At 56.6% G+C, this 17,701-nt stretch overlaps 2 protein-coding genes across 10 annotated transcripts in view; one reads left to right on the top strand and one right to left on the bottom strand.

Annotated features, from left to right (window-relative positions):
- Nucleotides 1–4,318, top strand: part of PARD6A (par-6 family cell polarity regulator alpha) — a 9,548-nt gene extending 5,230 nt beyond the window's left edge. Inside the window, exons 2-3 of one of the 2 annotated variants that reach the window (XM_027685321.1) lie at nucleotides 352–574; nucleotides 3,237–4,318. In XM_027685321.1, the coding sequence (XP_027541122.1) occupies nucleotides 352–574; nucleotides 3,237–4,021 (1,008 nt within the window). In that variant the 3' untranslated portion in view covers nucleotides 4,022–4,318. Of the gene's footprint in view, nucleotides 1–351; nucleotides 575–3,233 lie in introns of both variants that reach the window. The other variant, XM_027685320.1, reaches the window with a different exon arrangement.
- A 1,970-nt stretch (nucleotides 4,319–6,288) lies between these two features.
- The window catches only part of ENKD1 (enkurin domain containing 1), a 13,651-nt gene continuing 2,238 nt past the window's right edge, over nucleotides 6,289–17,701 (bottom strand). The window contains exons 1-10 of one of the 8 annotated variants that reach the window (XM_027685308.1): nucleotides 17,554–17,634; nucleotides 14,841–14,952; nucleotides 13,371–13,407; nucleotides 13,096–13,224; nucleotides 12,585–12,809; nucleotides 11,288–11,460; nucleotides 8,820–8,978; nucleotides 8,531–8,700; nucleotides 7,558–7,694; nucleotides 6,289–7,052 (exon numbers count right to left, since the gene is read on the bottom strand). In XM_027685308.1, the coding sequence (XP_027541109.1) occupies nucleotides 6,892–7,052; nucleotides 7,558–7,694; nucleotides 8,531–8,700; nucleotides 8,820–8,978; nucleotides 11,288–11,460; nucleotides 12,585–12,809; nucleotides 13,096–13,224; nucleotides 13,371–13,407; nucleotides 14,841–14,843 (1,194 nt within the window). In that variant the 5' untranslated portion in view covers nucleotides 14,844–14,952; nucleotides 17,554–17,634 and the 3' untranslated portion in view covers nucleotides 6,289–6,891. Of the gene's footprint in view, nucleotides 7,053–7,557; nucleotides 7,695–8,530; nucleotides 8,701–8,819; nucleotides 8,979–11,287; nucleotides 11,461–12,584; nucleotides 12,810–13,095; nucleotides 13,225–13,370; nucleotides 13,592–14,840; nucleotides 14,953–16,805; nucleotides 17,089–17,553; nucleotides 17,635–17,701 lie in introns of those variants that run through there. The other 7 variants (XM_027685309.1, XM_027685311.1, XM_027685313.1 and 4 more) reach the window with 7 other exon arrangements.

The raw sequence follows: 17,701 nt of genomic DNA, 5'->3' as shown, positions 1-17,701 counted from the left end.
TCCGGCAGTGCCCGTGTCGCAGGGAAGGGCCTCCCGGCAGCACAGAGCCTGCCGTGGCTGGTGGTGCAGCCGGAGGGTCCTTCCTCTGCCGCGGGGGCACCTCTCTCGCCCTGTCACTTCGATGTTTGGGCAGGAAAACGCCTTTGCTCCTTTCACTTTGTTTTTGGGATGGGCTCTGCCCGGCTGGTGCTGCTGCCTTGGTGCTGCTGGGCTCTGGAGCCGGCAGTGCCTGGCTCTGCCTGCCCTGGGGCAGCTCTGTGTGGTGCCCTGCCTGGATCAGTCCTGCCGGCCAGAGCCAACCCTGCTCAGCCTCACCCTCGTCCTCCTCTTCCTCCTCCTCCTCCTCCGCAGTTCGATGCTGAATTCCGCCGCTTCGCCATGAAGCGCTCCGGCGCGGGCAGCTTCCAGGACTTTTACCGGCTGCTGCAGACGGTGCACCAGATCCCACGGGTGGACGTGCTCCTGGGCTACACAGACATCCACGGAGACCTCCTGCCCATCAACAACGACGACAACTACCACAAAGCCCTGTCCTCTGCCAACCCCCTCCTCAGGGTCATCATCCAGAAGAAGGGTAAGTGGGATGTGGAGAAGGGCACTGGATCCGTTCTGCCCATCAGGAGAGATGAGCCACGTCCCGTGGTATCATACCTTCCAGCCAGTGCTTTGGTGGATGGGTGCAGAGATGGTGGCACTGGGAGGCTCCCAGAGCCCTGCCAGGGCTGTGGCACCCACGTGGGCTCTCCCTGGCAGCCGAGGGGCACCCGCCCCAGCCTGGCCCCGTGCAACCCAGTGAGCAGAGGCAGATCCTTGCAATTCACCCCTTTGAAGTCATGATTTCCAGCCAAGATTGCGTGGGCTCCCTGAAAACACCCGTGTTATTCCTGTGAGCGCCATGCTGGGAGCCCCATCCAGTTCCCTGCCCTGAGGAGGCAACAGCCATCATTTTGGCAGAGCTCTTAGGGTGCCGCTGAATTTTAGGTGTTGGGAAGAGACTCGCTGCCTCCCTGGCAGCCCAGGGGCTTGCCCTGACCTTAGTGGCATATTTCCAGAAAGCCACTTCCTTGCACAGGTGCATGGAATCGCCCTGATAGCAGCATCCTGTCAAGGATGGAAGACTCTGGCTACTTCTCTTCACAGGGGAAACGAGCCCGTCCCCTTCCACTTGGTTTAGTAGCACCAGGGTTTTCTCTTTAGTAGCATCATCAGTCAGCAGTGCACAGAGCCAGAACCTGACCCAGAGCCCCAGTTTTCCTGCTCTGGCACAGCATCCAGAGCAATTCCGTGTTTCCAGCTCAGTGGTACGAAGTCTCTGGGCGAGGGGTGATGCCGATGGCCAGCCCTGGCTGCTGTGCCAGTTTTCCTGGGCTTTTGCATCCGGGTGGTGTGGGATGCCCTGGACATGCATTTTCTCTGTGGCCACACAGTGTGGGGCCAGCAGCAGCAATCCAGGCTGCTGGAGCCCGTGTTGTGCTCAGGGGGTGTCGCTGCCAGTGCCGAACCATCCCGTTCCTGGAGCAACGCTTGGATCCAGGCTGTGGCACAGAGAGCTGGCACAGGGGTGGGTGTGCCATGGCTGCTGTGGGAGCATTACTCCTGCTCCCAGAGCCACCTTGTCTGCTGCTGGAAAAAGCCTGTGACTGACCATGCCAAGATGGCACAGTGTGGAGACCAGGAGCCACAGCCCTGGCACTGTGGGCAGTGTGATAAGGAGGGCGAGGAGGCAGCACCAGCAAGCCCCAGCAGCCGGCTGTGCCTGCGGGAGAGGGGCCAAGGGGCCAGCAGCATCACGGGGAGGTGTGCAGAGAGGCCAGGAGCAAGCCCTGGGTGAGTCACAGCTGATTTAAAATGGATCCAGGTCATCCCAAGGCTGGGCTGTCGTTGAACCGGTCCGGGTCGCTGAGGAATGTGGCTGCAGAGCCTCTCACAGCACCGGGCACGGGGAGCTGTGCACACCTGTGTAGGTAGGTGTGCACCCATCAGTGGGCTCTGCAGCAGCCAGTCCTGCAGCAAGGGGGCAAAAAGCAAAGGTTGGGTTCCCCTCTGAGCCATCACCCCGTTGGGTGAAGCCATCCTGGCCGGGACGGTGGCACTGGTCCTCCTTGGCTGGGTCAAGGCTCATGGGAAGGGCAGGGGAGAGGCTGGGACATTGCCAGGGCCACCAGCAGGCTCGTCCTTGGGGTGCTGGGCCTGCCTGGCCCAGCCACTCTGTGCCCCTTGGAGAGGAGCTCGTGTGCTGAAATAGCTGTGGGAAAGCCTCCGCCGCCCTTCCCCGAGCTAAAAATATGCCAGGCTGTGTGTGCAGGAAGATATATATAAGCCAGGAGCCCTGACAGGCTGGCTTGACTAGGGAGAAATCCCATGTCCCCTGGGCTTGGGGACATCCCCAGCACTCCTGAGGCTGGAGTGGGGTCTGGGTGCTGGTGGGGGGCACTGTGGGGAATGTGCTGACCGTGCAGTGTCCAGATCTGGACTCCCACATGGAAAGGGATGGGGAGAAACCAGAGGGGAATGAGGGGATGCTCCCCAGCACTTGGTGGATGGAGCCAAGGAGGATCTGTTGGAGCTGGGCCCCACAGAGCAGCCCCAGAGCAGCCCCAGGAGGAGTGTCAAACCCTGTGTGAAGGTGCATAAGAGACACTGGCATAAATCACAGTCTGGGATGTTCAGTGGGGATGCTGCAGCCTTGGGATGGATCTCCAGGAGCTGGGAAGTCTCTGACCTTGGAGATGGCAGAATTCTATAGCACACAGTGGCAGCCATCCCCAGCCCATGCCAGTGATGACCCTGCTCTAGTGGGGCCTGGGGACTCTGGTGATGACTCCCAGGGTGGGACTCGCTCTCAGGGAGTTTGCTGCCACTGCAGCACTCCTCGTATGGGGGATCCCCTCTCCCCAAACCCAAACTGGGGCATGGCTGCAGCTCCCAGGCCATCAGGGCTGGCAGCTCTAGTGTTAAACTGCAGAGTTTGGCTTAAAGTGTGATTAAGGCTGAATCACTGCCTCGATCCCACTAATCCTGGCCTGTGTATGCTGGGTAATCCCAGGAGATGGGCCCCAGTGGAGACAGGCTGCAGGGAAAGCCAGGGTGATGCTCTGGGGAGGAAAAGCTGGTGAGACCAGTGAGCGGGGCCCTTCTGCTGCCAGCTCCCCCAACACCTGGGGCCAAGGGCACACAGTCATGTCCCCGGGCGGCTGCAGTGTCTGACCTGTGTCCTCCCTTGCTCCCTACAGCAGAGTCTGATGCCAGTGTCTTCGCCTCCAACTCCCTGCAGCGGAAGAAGAAGGGGCTGCTGCGCCCCGCGCACTACCGGGCCAAGCCTCACCTCCTCATCGGGATGCCCCAGGACTTCCGCCAGATCTCCTCCATCATCGACGTGGACATCCTGCCCGAGACCCACCGCCGCGTGCGGCTCCACAAGCACGGCTCCGACAAGCCGCTGGGCTTCTACATCCGCGACGGCGTCAGCGTGCGCGTGGCCCCGCAGGGCGTCGAGAAGGTGCCCGGCATCTTCATCTCCCGCCTGGTGAAGGGCGGCCTGGCCGAGAGCACGGGGCTGCTGGCGGTGAGCGACGAGATCCTGGAGGTGAACGGCATCGACGTAGCCGGCAAGTCCCTGGACCAAGTGACGGACATGATGGTGGCCAACAGCCACAACCTCATCATCACCGTCAAGCCGGCCAACCAGCGCAACAACGTCATCCGCAGCAGCAAGGCCTCGGGCAGCTCCGGCATGTCCACGGACAGCACCCCCAGCCAGCAGACCCCCAGCCCGGCCTCGCAGTACCTGAGCAACTACAGCACGGCCGAGAGCGACGAGGAGGGCGACCTGGTCATCGAGAGCGACAGCGCCTCCCACTACATCCCCGGGGGCTGCCCCAACGGGGGCCCCGCGGACGGACCCCTCCAGCGCAGCCTGTCCCCGCACAGCTCGCGGGGCTCCCTGCAGTCCCTGGGCAGCCACGACGGCAGCCCCGGCCGGGGCAGCGGGCGGGAGGACGGCACCCTCCTCACCCTATAGCCGTGGGGTTCCGTGCCACTCGGCAGCCGGCTGGGTTCCTGCTCATCCCGGCTGGATGTGGACACCAGGGTGATGACGCGGCCGGCGTGGAGCGGGGTGGAGCGGGGCTGCCCACTGCCCTCTCCCACCACCTGCGTCCCTGCGAGCCCTGCTGCGGCGCCCGCTCACGCCGGGCACTGCCCCTCCGAGCCCCCTTGCCTCCCCTTCCAAGCAAGTGGGGATTTTTAATTGTTTTCTCGAAATATGCATCATCAATTAATATATTGCAATGGACAGTAAAACCTTTTCTAGAAAGCACCGCGCCTGTCCCTGGTTCGTGTCACCACAGGAAGGAGGGGATGGCAGGTGGGGACCCCAGCCCTGTGCACGTGGCAGTGCCTCGGAGTGGCAGCCTTGGCCTTGGCACAGGTTGTGGCTTTGCTGCTGTGCTGGGTGGCCCCAGTGAGGCGCAGACACCTGGCCTGGCAGCAGTGCCCTGGCTGTCACTCAGTCCTGCAAACACTGCTGGGGGTGGCACAGCTCAATCCTCCTCCTCCTCCAGCCCCAAGCTCGGGGTAGGGGGGGCCATACCTGCCCCTCCTGGGGCTCCCAGCACCCTCGGTCCCTCTCCATCACCAAAGGGCCAAGCTGATGGTGGCTTTGGCCTTTGCTTTGCTACTGGCCTGGCTCAGCCCTTGACCAGCACCTTCCTGCCCGCAGGAAGGGACAGAGCAACACTATGCTGCTGGGACCAGTTGGACCTGCAGTGGTGACAGTGACAGCTTCTCCTCCTGTCCTGTCCTGGCTGGGAACGGGCCTGGGCAGATCATGGCTGGCCACCCCCACAGTCCTGCACCCCCTCCTGCTCCAGCTCCTGCAGCATCAGCCTTCAGCCCCAACAACTGTGGCCCAACCTGACAGGGCCCCCAGCCATGTTTGCCAGTGAAGCGGCCCAGGCACAGGTGTGGCAGGGAGTGGGCATCTGAGGGCAGTGCTTTCCAGCCCATTTGCCCCAGCAGAACACGGGGAGCAAGATCCTTCATGGCACAAGGGCTCTCCCAGAGTAAACCCCACGGAAAGTGAGCCAGGTGCCCTGGCCTGGCTCCCCTGGGGCGATGCTGGGTGCACACCCTGGCTGACAGCAGAGCTGGTCACCTCTGCAGGAAAGGAGGACTGTGTCCTATTGCCTTTGCTGATTCTCAAAACCCAAACCACATGCAGCTCCCTGTGCTGCTGTAGCCAAAATCTTGCCAGCAGCCACACAGGAGCAGCCAGGTTGGATCAGCACCGAGAGCAGGCAGGGAGAGCAGCGAGGGCTGAGGACACACAGCACACGGCCGGGCCCAGACAGACCTGAGAGCAGAGCTGACAGCAGAGCTGACAGCAGGGCTGGTTAGCCCAGGCTTGTTTTGGGCAGGCAGGTGCCTGGGGGCTGTGCCCATGGCCCCTGGTTGCTCCCATCCAGCCGGCTCAGCCTGGCTGTGGTGTTTGTCCCAAGGCAGCCCCAGGATCATGTGGGGTGATTTTCTGGTTGGCATCTCACCTCCTCCAGCCCTTGAGTGCCAAAAGTTTCCCTGGCCCTTGGCAGCGGCGTTGGCCCAGCCCTGACATCCCAGGGCACTGCAGAGCGCCAGCAGGGCTGGAATGCTCCACAACATCCCCACCCCACAAAATCCTGCCCAGGATGGAGCCACCCCTGTAACAAGGCAGCTGCTTGGGGATCTGTGTGCAGTATTTCCACCCCACACAACGGAAGAGATGGGGCAACAACACAAGCTCCAACGAGGGAAAGTTTGATGGGACTTCAGGGGAAAAAAGGTGTGTCACTTCAGGGTGGCACCATCTGGGGACAGAGCCTCAGCAAGGTGGTGGTGGCCACCCTGTCCTTGAAGATTCTCCTAATTCAGTGGGAGATGGCTCCAAGCTGTGGCACTGCCCCTCTGCTGAGCAGGAGATGCACCCTCCAGCAATCTCTTCTAAAATAATCCCTTCTAAAACAATCCCTTCTTAAATTTTCCTTTGCTTCACGCAGCAGGATGCCTGCAAAGGTCTGCACAGGTCCCTGTGTGGCACCTGAAGGTCAGGAGGCAGCGAGCTCTCCTCTGTGATGGCATCTGCCCAGCCCTGTCCTGCACATGCTCCACTCCATGTCCACCACTGTGTCCCAGCACCCAGCCTTGTGAAACCCACGGCTCATCCCCTGCCTGCACCGTGCCAGTGCTGCTGGTCTTTGCTGCCCACCACCACTCCTCAGGCCCTGCTGGGCCTACTGGGAGCTGCACAAACACTGAGAGATGGAAATGATGATTTATTAGAGTATCTCCTACCCCAAGACAACAAAGGCTTCTCCAGACATCCCACCAGATTGCCCTGCCAGCTCAGCCCTTCCCCAGGCAGAAAGCACTGAAGCTCTCTGCCTCTTCCTTGTCCCAAGCTGTCCCCAACCTGCTGAGCCTGCAGGTGCTCAGGATGAGCCATGACCATGGTCCAGGCTCAGGAGAAAAACCGTGATAAGGAACACCACAGGCAGCAGCACGGGAGAGGTCCTACCAGTATCTAGAAGCGGGAAAAAATGGGAAAATACAAGGTGATGGCATGGATCCAGAGAAGAGAGCTGATCTGTGAGAAGTCAAGCAGCACAGAGACAACTGTTCTCCAGACCACTGAGCAAGGAGTATATTAGGTCATCTCCCTCCCTTTTCTGTGGACAAGACACAGCACTGGAGGGTGAGCAAAGGATGCCAGTTGAACATTGGACACTGTACCAGCACCTGCAGAGGCCCAGGGTCTGGAACATGCCTTCCTCTCCTTCCCTCCTAAAGTGATGTCCATTCCTGCACAGCAAGAAAGGATGTTCATGCAGAGCAGCACAGCACAGTGGCCCCACTGGCTCAGGAGTCCAGCTTGATGAAGACCTTGGGCCTTGAAAAAATTTTGATTGCCTCTTCTATCTGGGAAAGCTTCCTCTCCAGCTCTACCCGCCTGTTCTGCATCTTGAGGGAGTCTCCACGCATTGGCAGCAGAACCAAGTCCTTTATCAGCTGCTCCTGGCCTGTAAAAAGAGAAAAAAGACAAGTAGTGCAAGTTGAAGAACAAATAAATCCATCCTTTTCCTGACACTATGACCCCATCCCCAGCCATGAGAATGATGGCAGCTCTGGAACACGGACATAGAATCCTTCTATTCAAAGCTCAGCTGGATGAGGACCTGAAGGACCTGCTCCAGCTTTGAAGAACGAAGGATTGGACTAGAGACCTCTGAGGGTCCATTCCAGCTAAAATCTTTCCAACATTTTAGGAGTAATAGTAACCTTAACATCAGGTCTACTGGACAAGCCTGCTCCAGAGAGCCACTCCTGTAACCTGCAGGTCCCACCAAGCTGCAGGAGACTGACTGCTCCTTCCACACACACAGCTCACATCCTGCCTACACACGCCTTATTCCAGGCAACCCTTCAAGTGGCAGGAATCTGTGCCCCAGAACTCTCTCTTCCCCTTATCCTGGCTAGGATTGCTTGTTTTTCTCAGCTGGAATCCCCATTTTTTTTCCCTCTTACTCTGCTTCAAGTTGCTGAGGGTCTCCAGCCGCTGGTCCTCCGGCATCATGGTGTGACCCGGCGGCGTGTCGGGATCTGGAAGGTTCCGCAGCCGCTCCTCCATCTGTTTGCGCCACAGCTCCTTCCTCTCCAGCAGGCTGCAAGGCAAAGGAGAGCAGGTGTTGGCACATCTGGCAGGAGGGGCAGCCCAGGGACACAGGCAGAGAGCAGGAATCATGACCTTTAAACCCCGCTACGCTCCATGTCACTGCCTGAGGACCAAAGGGATCCACACGCCCTCGCTGTGGAGGATACACACAGGTTTAGCCCACACGTGAGCAAACACACTCCAAGAGCACCAAAGGGCTGCTGGAAGAGACACACTCAGGCCAACACATGCTCCTTGGAGACAAGGGATGCTGCTGCTCGTTTCTGGCTCACCGAGTCCTTGCAAAACTGTCCGTGGACCAGCGGCAGAATGAAGTCGGACAGAGCAGCTCATGGTCGAGGATGCACAGCCAAAGGACTGACACTGTGGTCAGTCCCAGGACAGGGGCACCCAGGAACAGCCTCCTACACACAACCCCCAAATGCACAGCACTAGTTGGATGTTCCTCAGACTCCAGGTCCGAGGCAGGGTGAACATTTGTGAGGCAGAGTGAGCTCTCTGCCCCTCCAAAACCAGACCTTTTAATGCCGAAGCTGCGTCACACAGAGCAAAGCTCACAAAGGGGCAGGAGCACACAGAGCACCCCTGTGTCAGCATCACTGTACAGTGGCAAGCAAGGGAGGAGGAGACAAAACTCCTGAGCCCAGTTGCACTGGCCATGTGATGTTTGTTAAGCCAGGAAGGCAGGAGGGACAGTGTTTATTCCCCAGGCCACAGTAAACGGCACTGCTGCGCACGGTGAGTGCGCCTCTGTCCCCAGCCCCTGTCTCTCCATGCAGAGGCTGGGGGATGCAGTGAAGGCTGTTACAGGGGGGTCATACGTACTACTGGGGGACATGGCCCTTTTGCTTGGTGTTGTATTCCTCCTGCTCCCGGTGCTTCTGTTCCAGCAGCTCGGCCAGTGCCTGCAGGGACTGGGAGCGGCGCAGCGGGGCCCGCTTGGCATTGCAGGCGTTGTGCCTGATGAAGTCGATGCTCCTGCCCTCCACCTGGATCTGGAAGAAGAGAGAGCGAGGGATCAAGGGCCCTCTGGGCACACACACACACCAGGAAACCACTGGGATGCATGGGTGCCAGAAATCCCTGGTATGGATGCAGTTAGCGTGCCACTCACCTTGGTTTCAGCACCCTGTGCCTCTGGAGCCTCTGTGTCTGCTCTTTTGGCTCTGACAGGCCTTGGGGAGAGCAGTCTGCAGGGCTTGATCCCAGAGCCACAGCGAGAATACGCTCTCAGGAATTTCACAGCCTCAGGATTTGGAGGTGGGGAGGTCTCCTGGGGAAGGCAAGGAAAGATCCACTATTGGAGGGAGACTGGAGCAAAGAGAAACCCATGCAACCCAAAGTTTGGGTCGTCAACCATGAGCTCAGCCACAGGTTTCCAGCAGGCACACGGCAGCACACACTTACTGCCATGACTTGGCAGAAGTTCTTGGGGGAAGGCAATCAGTAGTCAGCCAGCAGAGGCCAACAAAGCAACAAATCCAGCCCTGGAAACAGAACTTTGTAAAGAACTGCTAAGAGAGGAAAATCTGCAGAAATGTGTATTTGGATCAAATGCGTGGGCAGCACTGAGTGGAGAATCCCTCTTTACTGACTAACCTGGCAGGCACAAAAGGAGAGCAGCACCAGATAACCCAAAGGATACCTACTGGAGCGAGGGACAAGCTAAATCCATGGACATTCCACACTGACAGTGATAATGGTTCCTCAAAACCCAGCAATCTTGCTGTGAAGGACAAATGGCAGCGTGGGGTAAATGTGCTGAAAGGCAGGAGACACAAGGGAGAGACACATCTCCACTGCTGGCAACACCAGACACCTTGAACTCCCAGAAGTCATCCCACTTCCACGGATCCAGAGGAGGGCTGACCTGCCACAGGAAGCTTTAATGAAGTGGCACAGGTAGGCATGAAGCTGACTGCTGAGGTGCTGTTCTCAAGTGCTGCTCTGCTCAGCACCTCAAATCTGTGGTTATATCACTGTAGGCAGAACAAAGAGTGGAGAGCGAAGGAGTCTGGTGGAATTGCATCTGAGGGGCATCTTCAAAGGCCGTGGTTAGCACTGGCACAAGGTGACACTACTTGATGTCTAGCAGGTGGTCTGGGACTATCTGAGAGACAATCTTTTTGCAAACAAACCCTGAAAATTGAAAGTTGACACTGTTGCAAGGGGGTGACCTTGTGATAAATGCAACCAGGGCACTGCTCTGCTCTTGGAAGAGACAGAAACTACACAGGTCAGCCCCCAGATCTTTACAAGTATCCAAAGTCTCAGCAGCTCTCTCAGCTGAACTGCAGCCCCTCAGGGCAGATTCCTGCTTGCCTGGCCCATTTAGCTGGGCAGAGCTGCAGACTGATGGTGGGATCAGTTAGTCACATCAGTGGTTTTGGTGTAAGGAGCAGGGTATGTGATGTTCCTCAGCACTGCTCCAAAGATGATCAGTCTTGTTTCAACAGGAGCCAGAAGACCTGGATCTCTCCAGTAAGTTAATGAGAAGTGCCTTTCCTTAGCAGGGCTGGCTTGAAGTCGAGTAAGGCTGTGATTTTATGAGCATTCTAGCAGAGCACAGCACGCTCCCTGGGAGCACTGGGACTGCCAGAGCCCTTTCCAAGGCAGCTGCTACAGTCAACAGCCTCAGGGACAGATGAGAGAAAAGAAACTCTGCATTAGTCCTCAAGATCTAACAGAATCAACTTAAACTCTGAGCAGCAGCAGCTTCACAGAGGATGGAGATCCTTCAAAGGGAACACCTCAGCTCCAGGAGAGCCACAGCAACAGTTAAAGCTACGTGAGTCAGCGCCAGGGCCGCCTGTCACCTCTCTGGAGGAATCCAGAGAGCACAAGTAACACACCACGCAGAAACTGCCTGCGCAGAGACCACCCCCTCCCCCAAAAACAAAGGAAGGAATGATCTCAGTCTTCCTCAGATTCGTCAAACGAGCGTAGGCTCGCGTTCCTGAAGCACACGTGGGTTTGCTCCCGTATGTGGGAGGGTCACCGACATCAGAGAGGTTGGTGGCACCCCAGGAAGAAGGGACAGAGCATTTGGGACCACTGGTTTGGGAATGATCTTGCCAATTTTTGCAGTTGCTATCGATACACGTCATTTTAGCGTCAAAAGTTGGCCACAGATGAAAGGGAAGCAATGCAGAGATAAGGAGGAACTTGAAGGCTCCAACTCAGCAAGGGAGTACTGGGGGAAGGCTTGTGCAGGAGCTCAGGCTCAGCTTCCACCCACCATCTGCACAAACTCCCTGTCTCACTGGGAGCATCCCTAGGCAGGGAATACGGCTGGGAGAGGGAACCACCTGGAACCCACCACACAGGTGTGATGAGATTTCCCTCTTCTCTGCCTCCCCTGCCCAGGGGCTGCTTGGCCAGACAGGACGGGGATTATTATTATTGCAGCACTCACTCTCTGGAGCCAGATCACATGCTCTCACTGTGCCCCTTGTGCTTCAGCACCGAGATGCTCCCACATCCTGTAGGTTCTGTGACTCCCCGGTCTCCATCATCCCACCGTCCCTCATGGCTGAACCACATCCCAAGCCAGGAGAGTTCAAGAGCTCTGTAGGTACCAACCTGCAGTTTGGCCTTCACCTTTGACTCCACGTTTTCATATTTCTGGGATTTCCACAGAGCTTTCACAGGCTTGGGCTGGCTGTGCTCTTGGGCTCGCTCCTTCTCTTTGCACCTCTTCTGAATCTCCTTTATCCGCCTCACATTTTCCTTCTCGTAGTCCTTGGGCTCTTTCCCTGCACAGCAAAGGGAGACACACCTTCACCTCCCAGACACTGCCAAGGGATGCAGGCTCTTGGAGCACTGGCACCAGAGCCCACAGCTCTGTCTCCAAAGGTGGTCCAACAGCCCACAGAACATGCAAGTTCTGCCCTCTCCTGCAGACTAGACCATCTCTGCATCCCTCCCATGCTAGGTGCACACTCCTGGACTGATTCTTCTGCCAGAGGATCCCACAGTGCTCAGATGAGCATCAGCACAGGTCTGTGCACACTGCTGGTGTTCACAGCCTCCCTTGTTCTCAGTGGGCCACTTCTCCCAGTTTGGACTATGCCAGGATCCTCCCAAGAGCAAGGCCAATTCCCATCCCATGGAATCAGCACCCCATGGTGATGAAGCAGAGAGGGCTGGCTAATGGCAGCTGCAGAACTGCAAACTTGCACTGTTCCTGGTTTCAGGGTCAGCCACTGTCCCACATTCAAGTGGACATCACCAAGGTTATGGATTGTGGAGGGTTTTTTTGTTTTGAATAAAAAATGATCCTTCCTTGGGCTTCCCAAGACAGGGAAGATCTCAGCTGACACAACTAGACCCTCGTCCACTTCCTTCCTGCATGGGCACAGCAGTTGTGGCAGTCACCAGCTGGCATCCACCATGCTGACCCTAGGCTGGGGGCAATGCCAGCATGTGAAACAAACCAAATGACACCCAGGGCTCAGCCTTATCTCCTTCCTGGACCTCTGAATGTGCTCTGGGTGACATCCCTGGAGAGGGAAACCCCTTCCGCAAAGAGGTTCTCAGTATCCACCTACACAGACACTCTTCCCAAATCCTGCCTGGCTTCACCAACAAGGAACTTGCCATGTTAAACATCCTCTATACACGAAGGTTTCATTTGATCCATATATATTAGTTTGACTAAAGTTCCAGACTGGTCCAGACTGGAGCCATGAAGGCCATTACAGCACCTATCCAGCACAGGTGACACCACTGCCAGGCCAAACGCTGGAGATAGGGCAACCAGCCCTGTAAAGCTCAAGCTCTCCTCAGGCAGCAGATCCAAGAAATCCAACCAATTCCCTGATGCTCCATCCCTGGCCCAAAAGGCAACTCAGGCCAGCAGTGACTCGGCTGTACTCACTCTTGACCGGCAATCCCCCGCCAAGGGAGATCCCCTCGAGCTGCAGTAAGAGGCCGAGTGTCCCCTTCCGCCCCTTCTCCAGAAAGTCCTTTCCACTGGGGCGAATGTGAGGTTTTGGCTGGGCCTGGCAGGCACTGCCCAAAGCAGAGTATGGCTTGGGAACTGGGTCCAGGGGGCCAGAGGTCAAATGCGGCTTCTGAGCATTTCCTTCCAGCCTCCCTTGAGCTACAGAGAAAGAAAAAGGAGACCCTTATCAGGAAATGATCATCTCATAGTTTCCTTCACTCACAGCCCACAAACAATGCTGAAGGCCCCCTCTCCACCTCTACTTTCCCATTTTTCAACCAGCTGTACAGATCCCCTTTAGGATCACCATCCATGAGGTAGCAGAAGCACCTGCACTGGTGTGAATGGAGACTGTCGAGGACACCAAAGGATAAGGACATCAAACATGCAAGCTGTCATGCCAAAGCACAAACCCACACATCTGTAGCAAGCACCAAGGACTCACCTGAGAAGGGGCGTTTATAATACTCTGGAAAAAGCGTAGGGTCTGGAGGAATGGGGCCAGAAATCCTGGATGGCCCCTCACACATCCTGCCACACGTTGCCCTGCCTCTGCCACAGAAACCAACCAGCACTGAGAACAGAAATGAACAGGGCTCACTGAGCCACTGAAAGGCTACATTAAATATAAATATAAATATAAATATAAATATAAATATAAATATAAATATAAATATAAATATAAATATAAATATAAATATAAATATGGGAACTTCTGACCTTTGTTAGAGAGCTCACCCCTAGCTACTGAGATGACCTGCAAGTAGGAAACCACCCTGAAGTGGACCTCATGCAGGTGAAACAAGGGGTCCAGCAGCACCATCCCTCCTGTGGGTCTAATCAGCATTTTTATCAGCACTGAACCTGAAATGTCCACGGTTGCTGCAATATCAGTATCTTCAAAACAGAAAATTCTTCCTGGCTCTGTTTTCCCATACAGAAACATTTAATGCAAACACACAAAGAGCTGAGCTGCTCTCAGATCAGCTCTCTGTGTGCCTTCGGTAAACAGGAAACACAAGGTAGCTGGCTATGATCTGACAGGTTTTGGCCTGAGATTTGAATTATCTTGCACCTTGGGCTCCCTCTTCAAACACAACCTGCCCAGAAGAAGGTGAAGCCCCTGCTCCACCAGGCTGCATCCTCCCTGAGAACACACCTGTGTTGTCACCACCCCTGAGCAGGCTGGGAATGAACCTTAGAAGGAACCAAGATAAAACACTTCACTGCAGGATCATGCAGGGGCAGACACTGGGTTTAGGGGGAAGAACCCAGCTGGTTTCTCAGGTCTTGGGGAGAACAGAGTCACCTGCTTAGAAAAAAATATCTCTAATTTCCAAAGTACTTTTCAGTGCAGCACAGATCTGCTGGTCCCTGCCCTGGCCCACACTGATCCCTGCTGTATTTCCCCTTCCCCTTGATAGGAGGAGAAAAGACCCTTCCAGCGGGAAGGGGCAGGAGCTGTGCTGCTCACCAAGACCCCCTGGATAGCATTTTTGTGCCTACAAGAAACCCGAGGGACTGAGCTCCCTGCTCAGAACACGAGGATGCAGGATGCCACCCCAGCAGGCACAGGCTGCTGGTGAGCTCTCAGCAGGTGCCACAAGAGCCTCACTGCCTCATCAGAGTCACACTGTGATTGTGACAGGCGCCAGGGCCGCGTGGCTGGAGTCACTGCTGTGAAAGCTGGGGCTACAACCTGCATGCCCTGACTCCCGAGGCAGCCATCCAAAGGTTTCTGAGACAACTCTCCGGGAAGAACCCCTTTCAGGATCCTCGGCGTGCCGGCACTGACGGGACGCAGCATCTGCAGTTTAATTTATAAACCAATAAACGATCAGTACAAGGCTGAGTGAGTCTGAGTCATAGCAACTAATGCACTGCAGTCTTCCTTGGTAAATCACCCCTGTTGACATGAGACCCATTAGCAAAACGCTGTTATTCATCTCTCGGACACAGCAGCAGAGGCAACGTAAGCAGTGCTGACTACTGCACACCAGCATTGCATGTGCAGCCTGTACCCAGCTGCTCTGGGAAAGCTATTTCTGAAAAGCAGGCACAGACTCTCAGCTGGAGATAAAAGGACGCTGGCTTGGTATTATTTAATCTCCTTGATAATGGATCCAACTAAGCCAGAACAGGCTCTCTCATTCTAGAAAAAAAAAAAAAACGGGAAAAAAAAGCATTCACCATGAGATCACTCCAGAACAGCTACTGGCCTTGAAATGCACATCTGATCTTGATCTGAACTCGTGTTCCAACCCAGTAATTTACACGCAAAATGACAGGCTGAAATCAAGACCTGTAACAGAGCAGACAATTATTGCTGGGGGTTGAAGGAGGAAAGGCAAGTTGATGGGAGGCGGGGGATGGAAGGCTCGTTTTATACCTTCACATCCCAACTGCACCCTGCCCTGCTGCGGGGAATTTGCAAATGACACCCACTCCCTGATTTGCAAGTCACATCACCTCTGGATTGGGATCTTGCAAGATCAGACAACCTCATTACAAGAGCAAGCATCTTGCCCATCTAGGTACCTACAGCGAATGCCCCTATGTGGGACACTGGTCCCCAGTACCAGTCTTCCAGCCCTGGGAAGCAGCTGCCAAACCTCAGTTACCAAGCACTGGTACAGAATTCCCAAGCTGCTGCTCTGCTCCTGATGACCATGGGCCTGCTTGGGGGACACGAGTGAGAGAACCTCATGGTTCACTTCTGCCAAGTGGGGATGTGTGGAGCTCCTCTGCTGCCATTCCTGCCTGCTTGGTCTGCAGCACCAACAGTCCTGTACTGAGCCAATTCCATCCACTACTCCTCTATCAAACAAGTCACTTCTTTTGCTGGGTTCGTTCTCTACCTGTGTAACCTCCTATCCAAAAGCAGCCTGGCTTTTCCCTGCACATGGGGATCAGAAATCACTGGATCAAGCACCAGGGAAACACAGCAGGAGCATGTGCTTGTGAGCACAGAGGAGAGGTAAGAGGGAACAGGGTCAGCCCTCAGGGGCTGACCTGATCACTGTCTGCACCCAGGACAGCATCTTCTCATCACCATGTTAGAAACCTAAACATCAACAATACAGTACCTGACCTGCTCCCACCAGAAAAACACCATTTAGTGCATTCACAGGCTGTGAGATGCAGGCAGACTCTGCACAACAGGCTGGTTAAGTCCAGGTACACAGATACATGTGTGCAGCTCCTCTCTGTTCTTACCCCCTGCCAGCCTGTACACTCAGGAGGGAAGCAGCCACAGGGCTGCCCCAGCACAGGAGGCACAGGGTAACCCAACAACTTTAGCATTGCTCACTCACCCTGGCTGAGCCTGGCAGGCTGCTCACTTCTCCCCCAGGACCACAGTTTAATGCTGGCCTAGGAGCCAAGCACTGCAGGCTCCAGCTCTCTCTCTCCCAGAGCGTCCCTGTAAGTTTAGTAACCATTAACTCGACTCTTTGTGCCCTTTGCTGCAGCTGACCAAGCGGTAAAAATGCTACTTATCCCCTTGGCAAACTGAGACCTTTCAGAGCCTGTAAGAATCACAGCTTCCTTTTGTTGCTTGTTTTTTGGCATCAAAGTAAACTACAAAACATGGGAACAGACAAGGCTTGGGCAGATGTATTTCACACCCTTGGACCCACTGCATCTGACTTTGAAGCGTTCCCTCTTCTTCACAGACGACATTTTCGCTGTTCCTGTGTCCCTGGCCAGGAAGCTGCTACCACACACAGAGCTGACACCAGCCCAGCTTCTTGCCTTCACGAGCCAATCTCTGCAAAAAGCATGGGAAAAATCATCCCACGGCTGCGATAAGCTGTGATAAGCAGAACAAGTCATCTGCAGCAAATCAAAGGGCTAATCTCCGTGCAGCTGGTCTTGCATGCTTGATTCCTTCCTCAACAGTTTTAGCTGAAATGGAAAGTCACATCAGGATAACTTCCACGCCTGAGGGCTGCACCAAAACAGGGCAGAACATGGATCTGCAACCATTCCTACAGCAGAATCAGAGGTCAGGAAATGAGGTCCATGTGCTGTGGACCTACCCAAGTGGTGTCAGTCCCTGCCTAAGCTTGCTGACTCCAATGAGAGAGGTTAATGTTCTCCTTTTAATACTATTCCCCATGCTGTTTCCCCCAGGTCTCACCGGCTCTTCCCCACCTGCCAGTCTCAAAGACCCATGTTCTCTTTTGTCTCTCTGAAAACAGAGGGGCAGGTACAGCCGAGTGCGACACCGGCGTTTGCATGCTGAACATGCTTCCTGGGAGCTGGCTCGGCATCCACCAACAGCACTTTAGGAACAAAGCCAGCCTGGACAGTCTGCCCAGGGAGTCAGACGTGTGAACTGCAGCATCTGGAGCAGGAGGTGAACGAGGGACGTGCTCGGCGGTGGAAGGCGGGCAGAGACTGATGTGGGTATCGCAGGGCTGCAGCCCAGTCCTCCCCCTGAGGAGCGAGGGCAGATGACGACACCGCGGCCCCACCTCGACGCGTGGGATTCCTCCCCCGACGCGGGGACGAGCCCCGGGCTGCGATTACGGGACCCGACGTGCAGCAGCGGGTCGGGCAATGGAGCCCGGAGCTGGGGTCGCAGCCCAGACCCGCTCCGGCCGGGCCGGCTCGGGACCAGCACCAACCCATGCCGAGAGCCGGGACCCGCTGAGCAACACGGGACACCCCTGGGGACCCTTCCTGGCCCCCGGGGAGAGGGCCCGGGGGGCGCTGCCAGCAGCGCAGCCCCGGGGTGCCGAGGGCGGCCGGGGCTTCTTCCCCCGCCTCTCCCCGCGGGCGCTGCCCCTGCCCCAGCTCCGGCTCCAGCCCTCCCGGCCTCCGCCGCTCCCGAGCCCCGGCGGGCGGCCCCGGGAGCGCCCTGAGCGCCTCTCATCATCCCCCCCCCGAGAGGACTCACCGAGGAGGCCGCGGAGAAGCGCTCCCGGCCGGGCCGGGCTGGGCTGGGCCCGCCCGCCGGCACCGAGGGCCCGGCCCGGCCCCGCCGCTCCCCGGCAACGGCCGCTTCCGCCGGGATGGGCGGGCCCGGCCCCGCCGCTGCCCCGGCC

This window comes from Neopelma chrysocephalum, unplaced genomic scaffold (assembly GCF_003984885.1).
Source record: "Neopelma chrysocephalum unplaced genomic scaffold, ASM398488v2 Primary Assembly neopelma1_68b, whole genome shotgun sequence".
In the NCBI taxonomy this organism is placed as follows: Eukaryota; Metazoa; Chordata; class Aves; order Passeriformes; family Pipridae; genus Neopelma; species Neopelma chrysocephalum.
The sequence above is the reverse complement of the archived record's forward strand: the minus strand, read 5'-3'. Positions and strand labels throughout refer to the sequence as shown.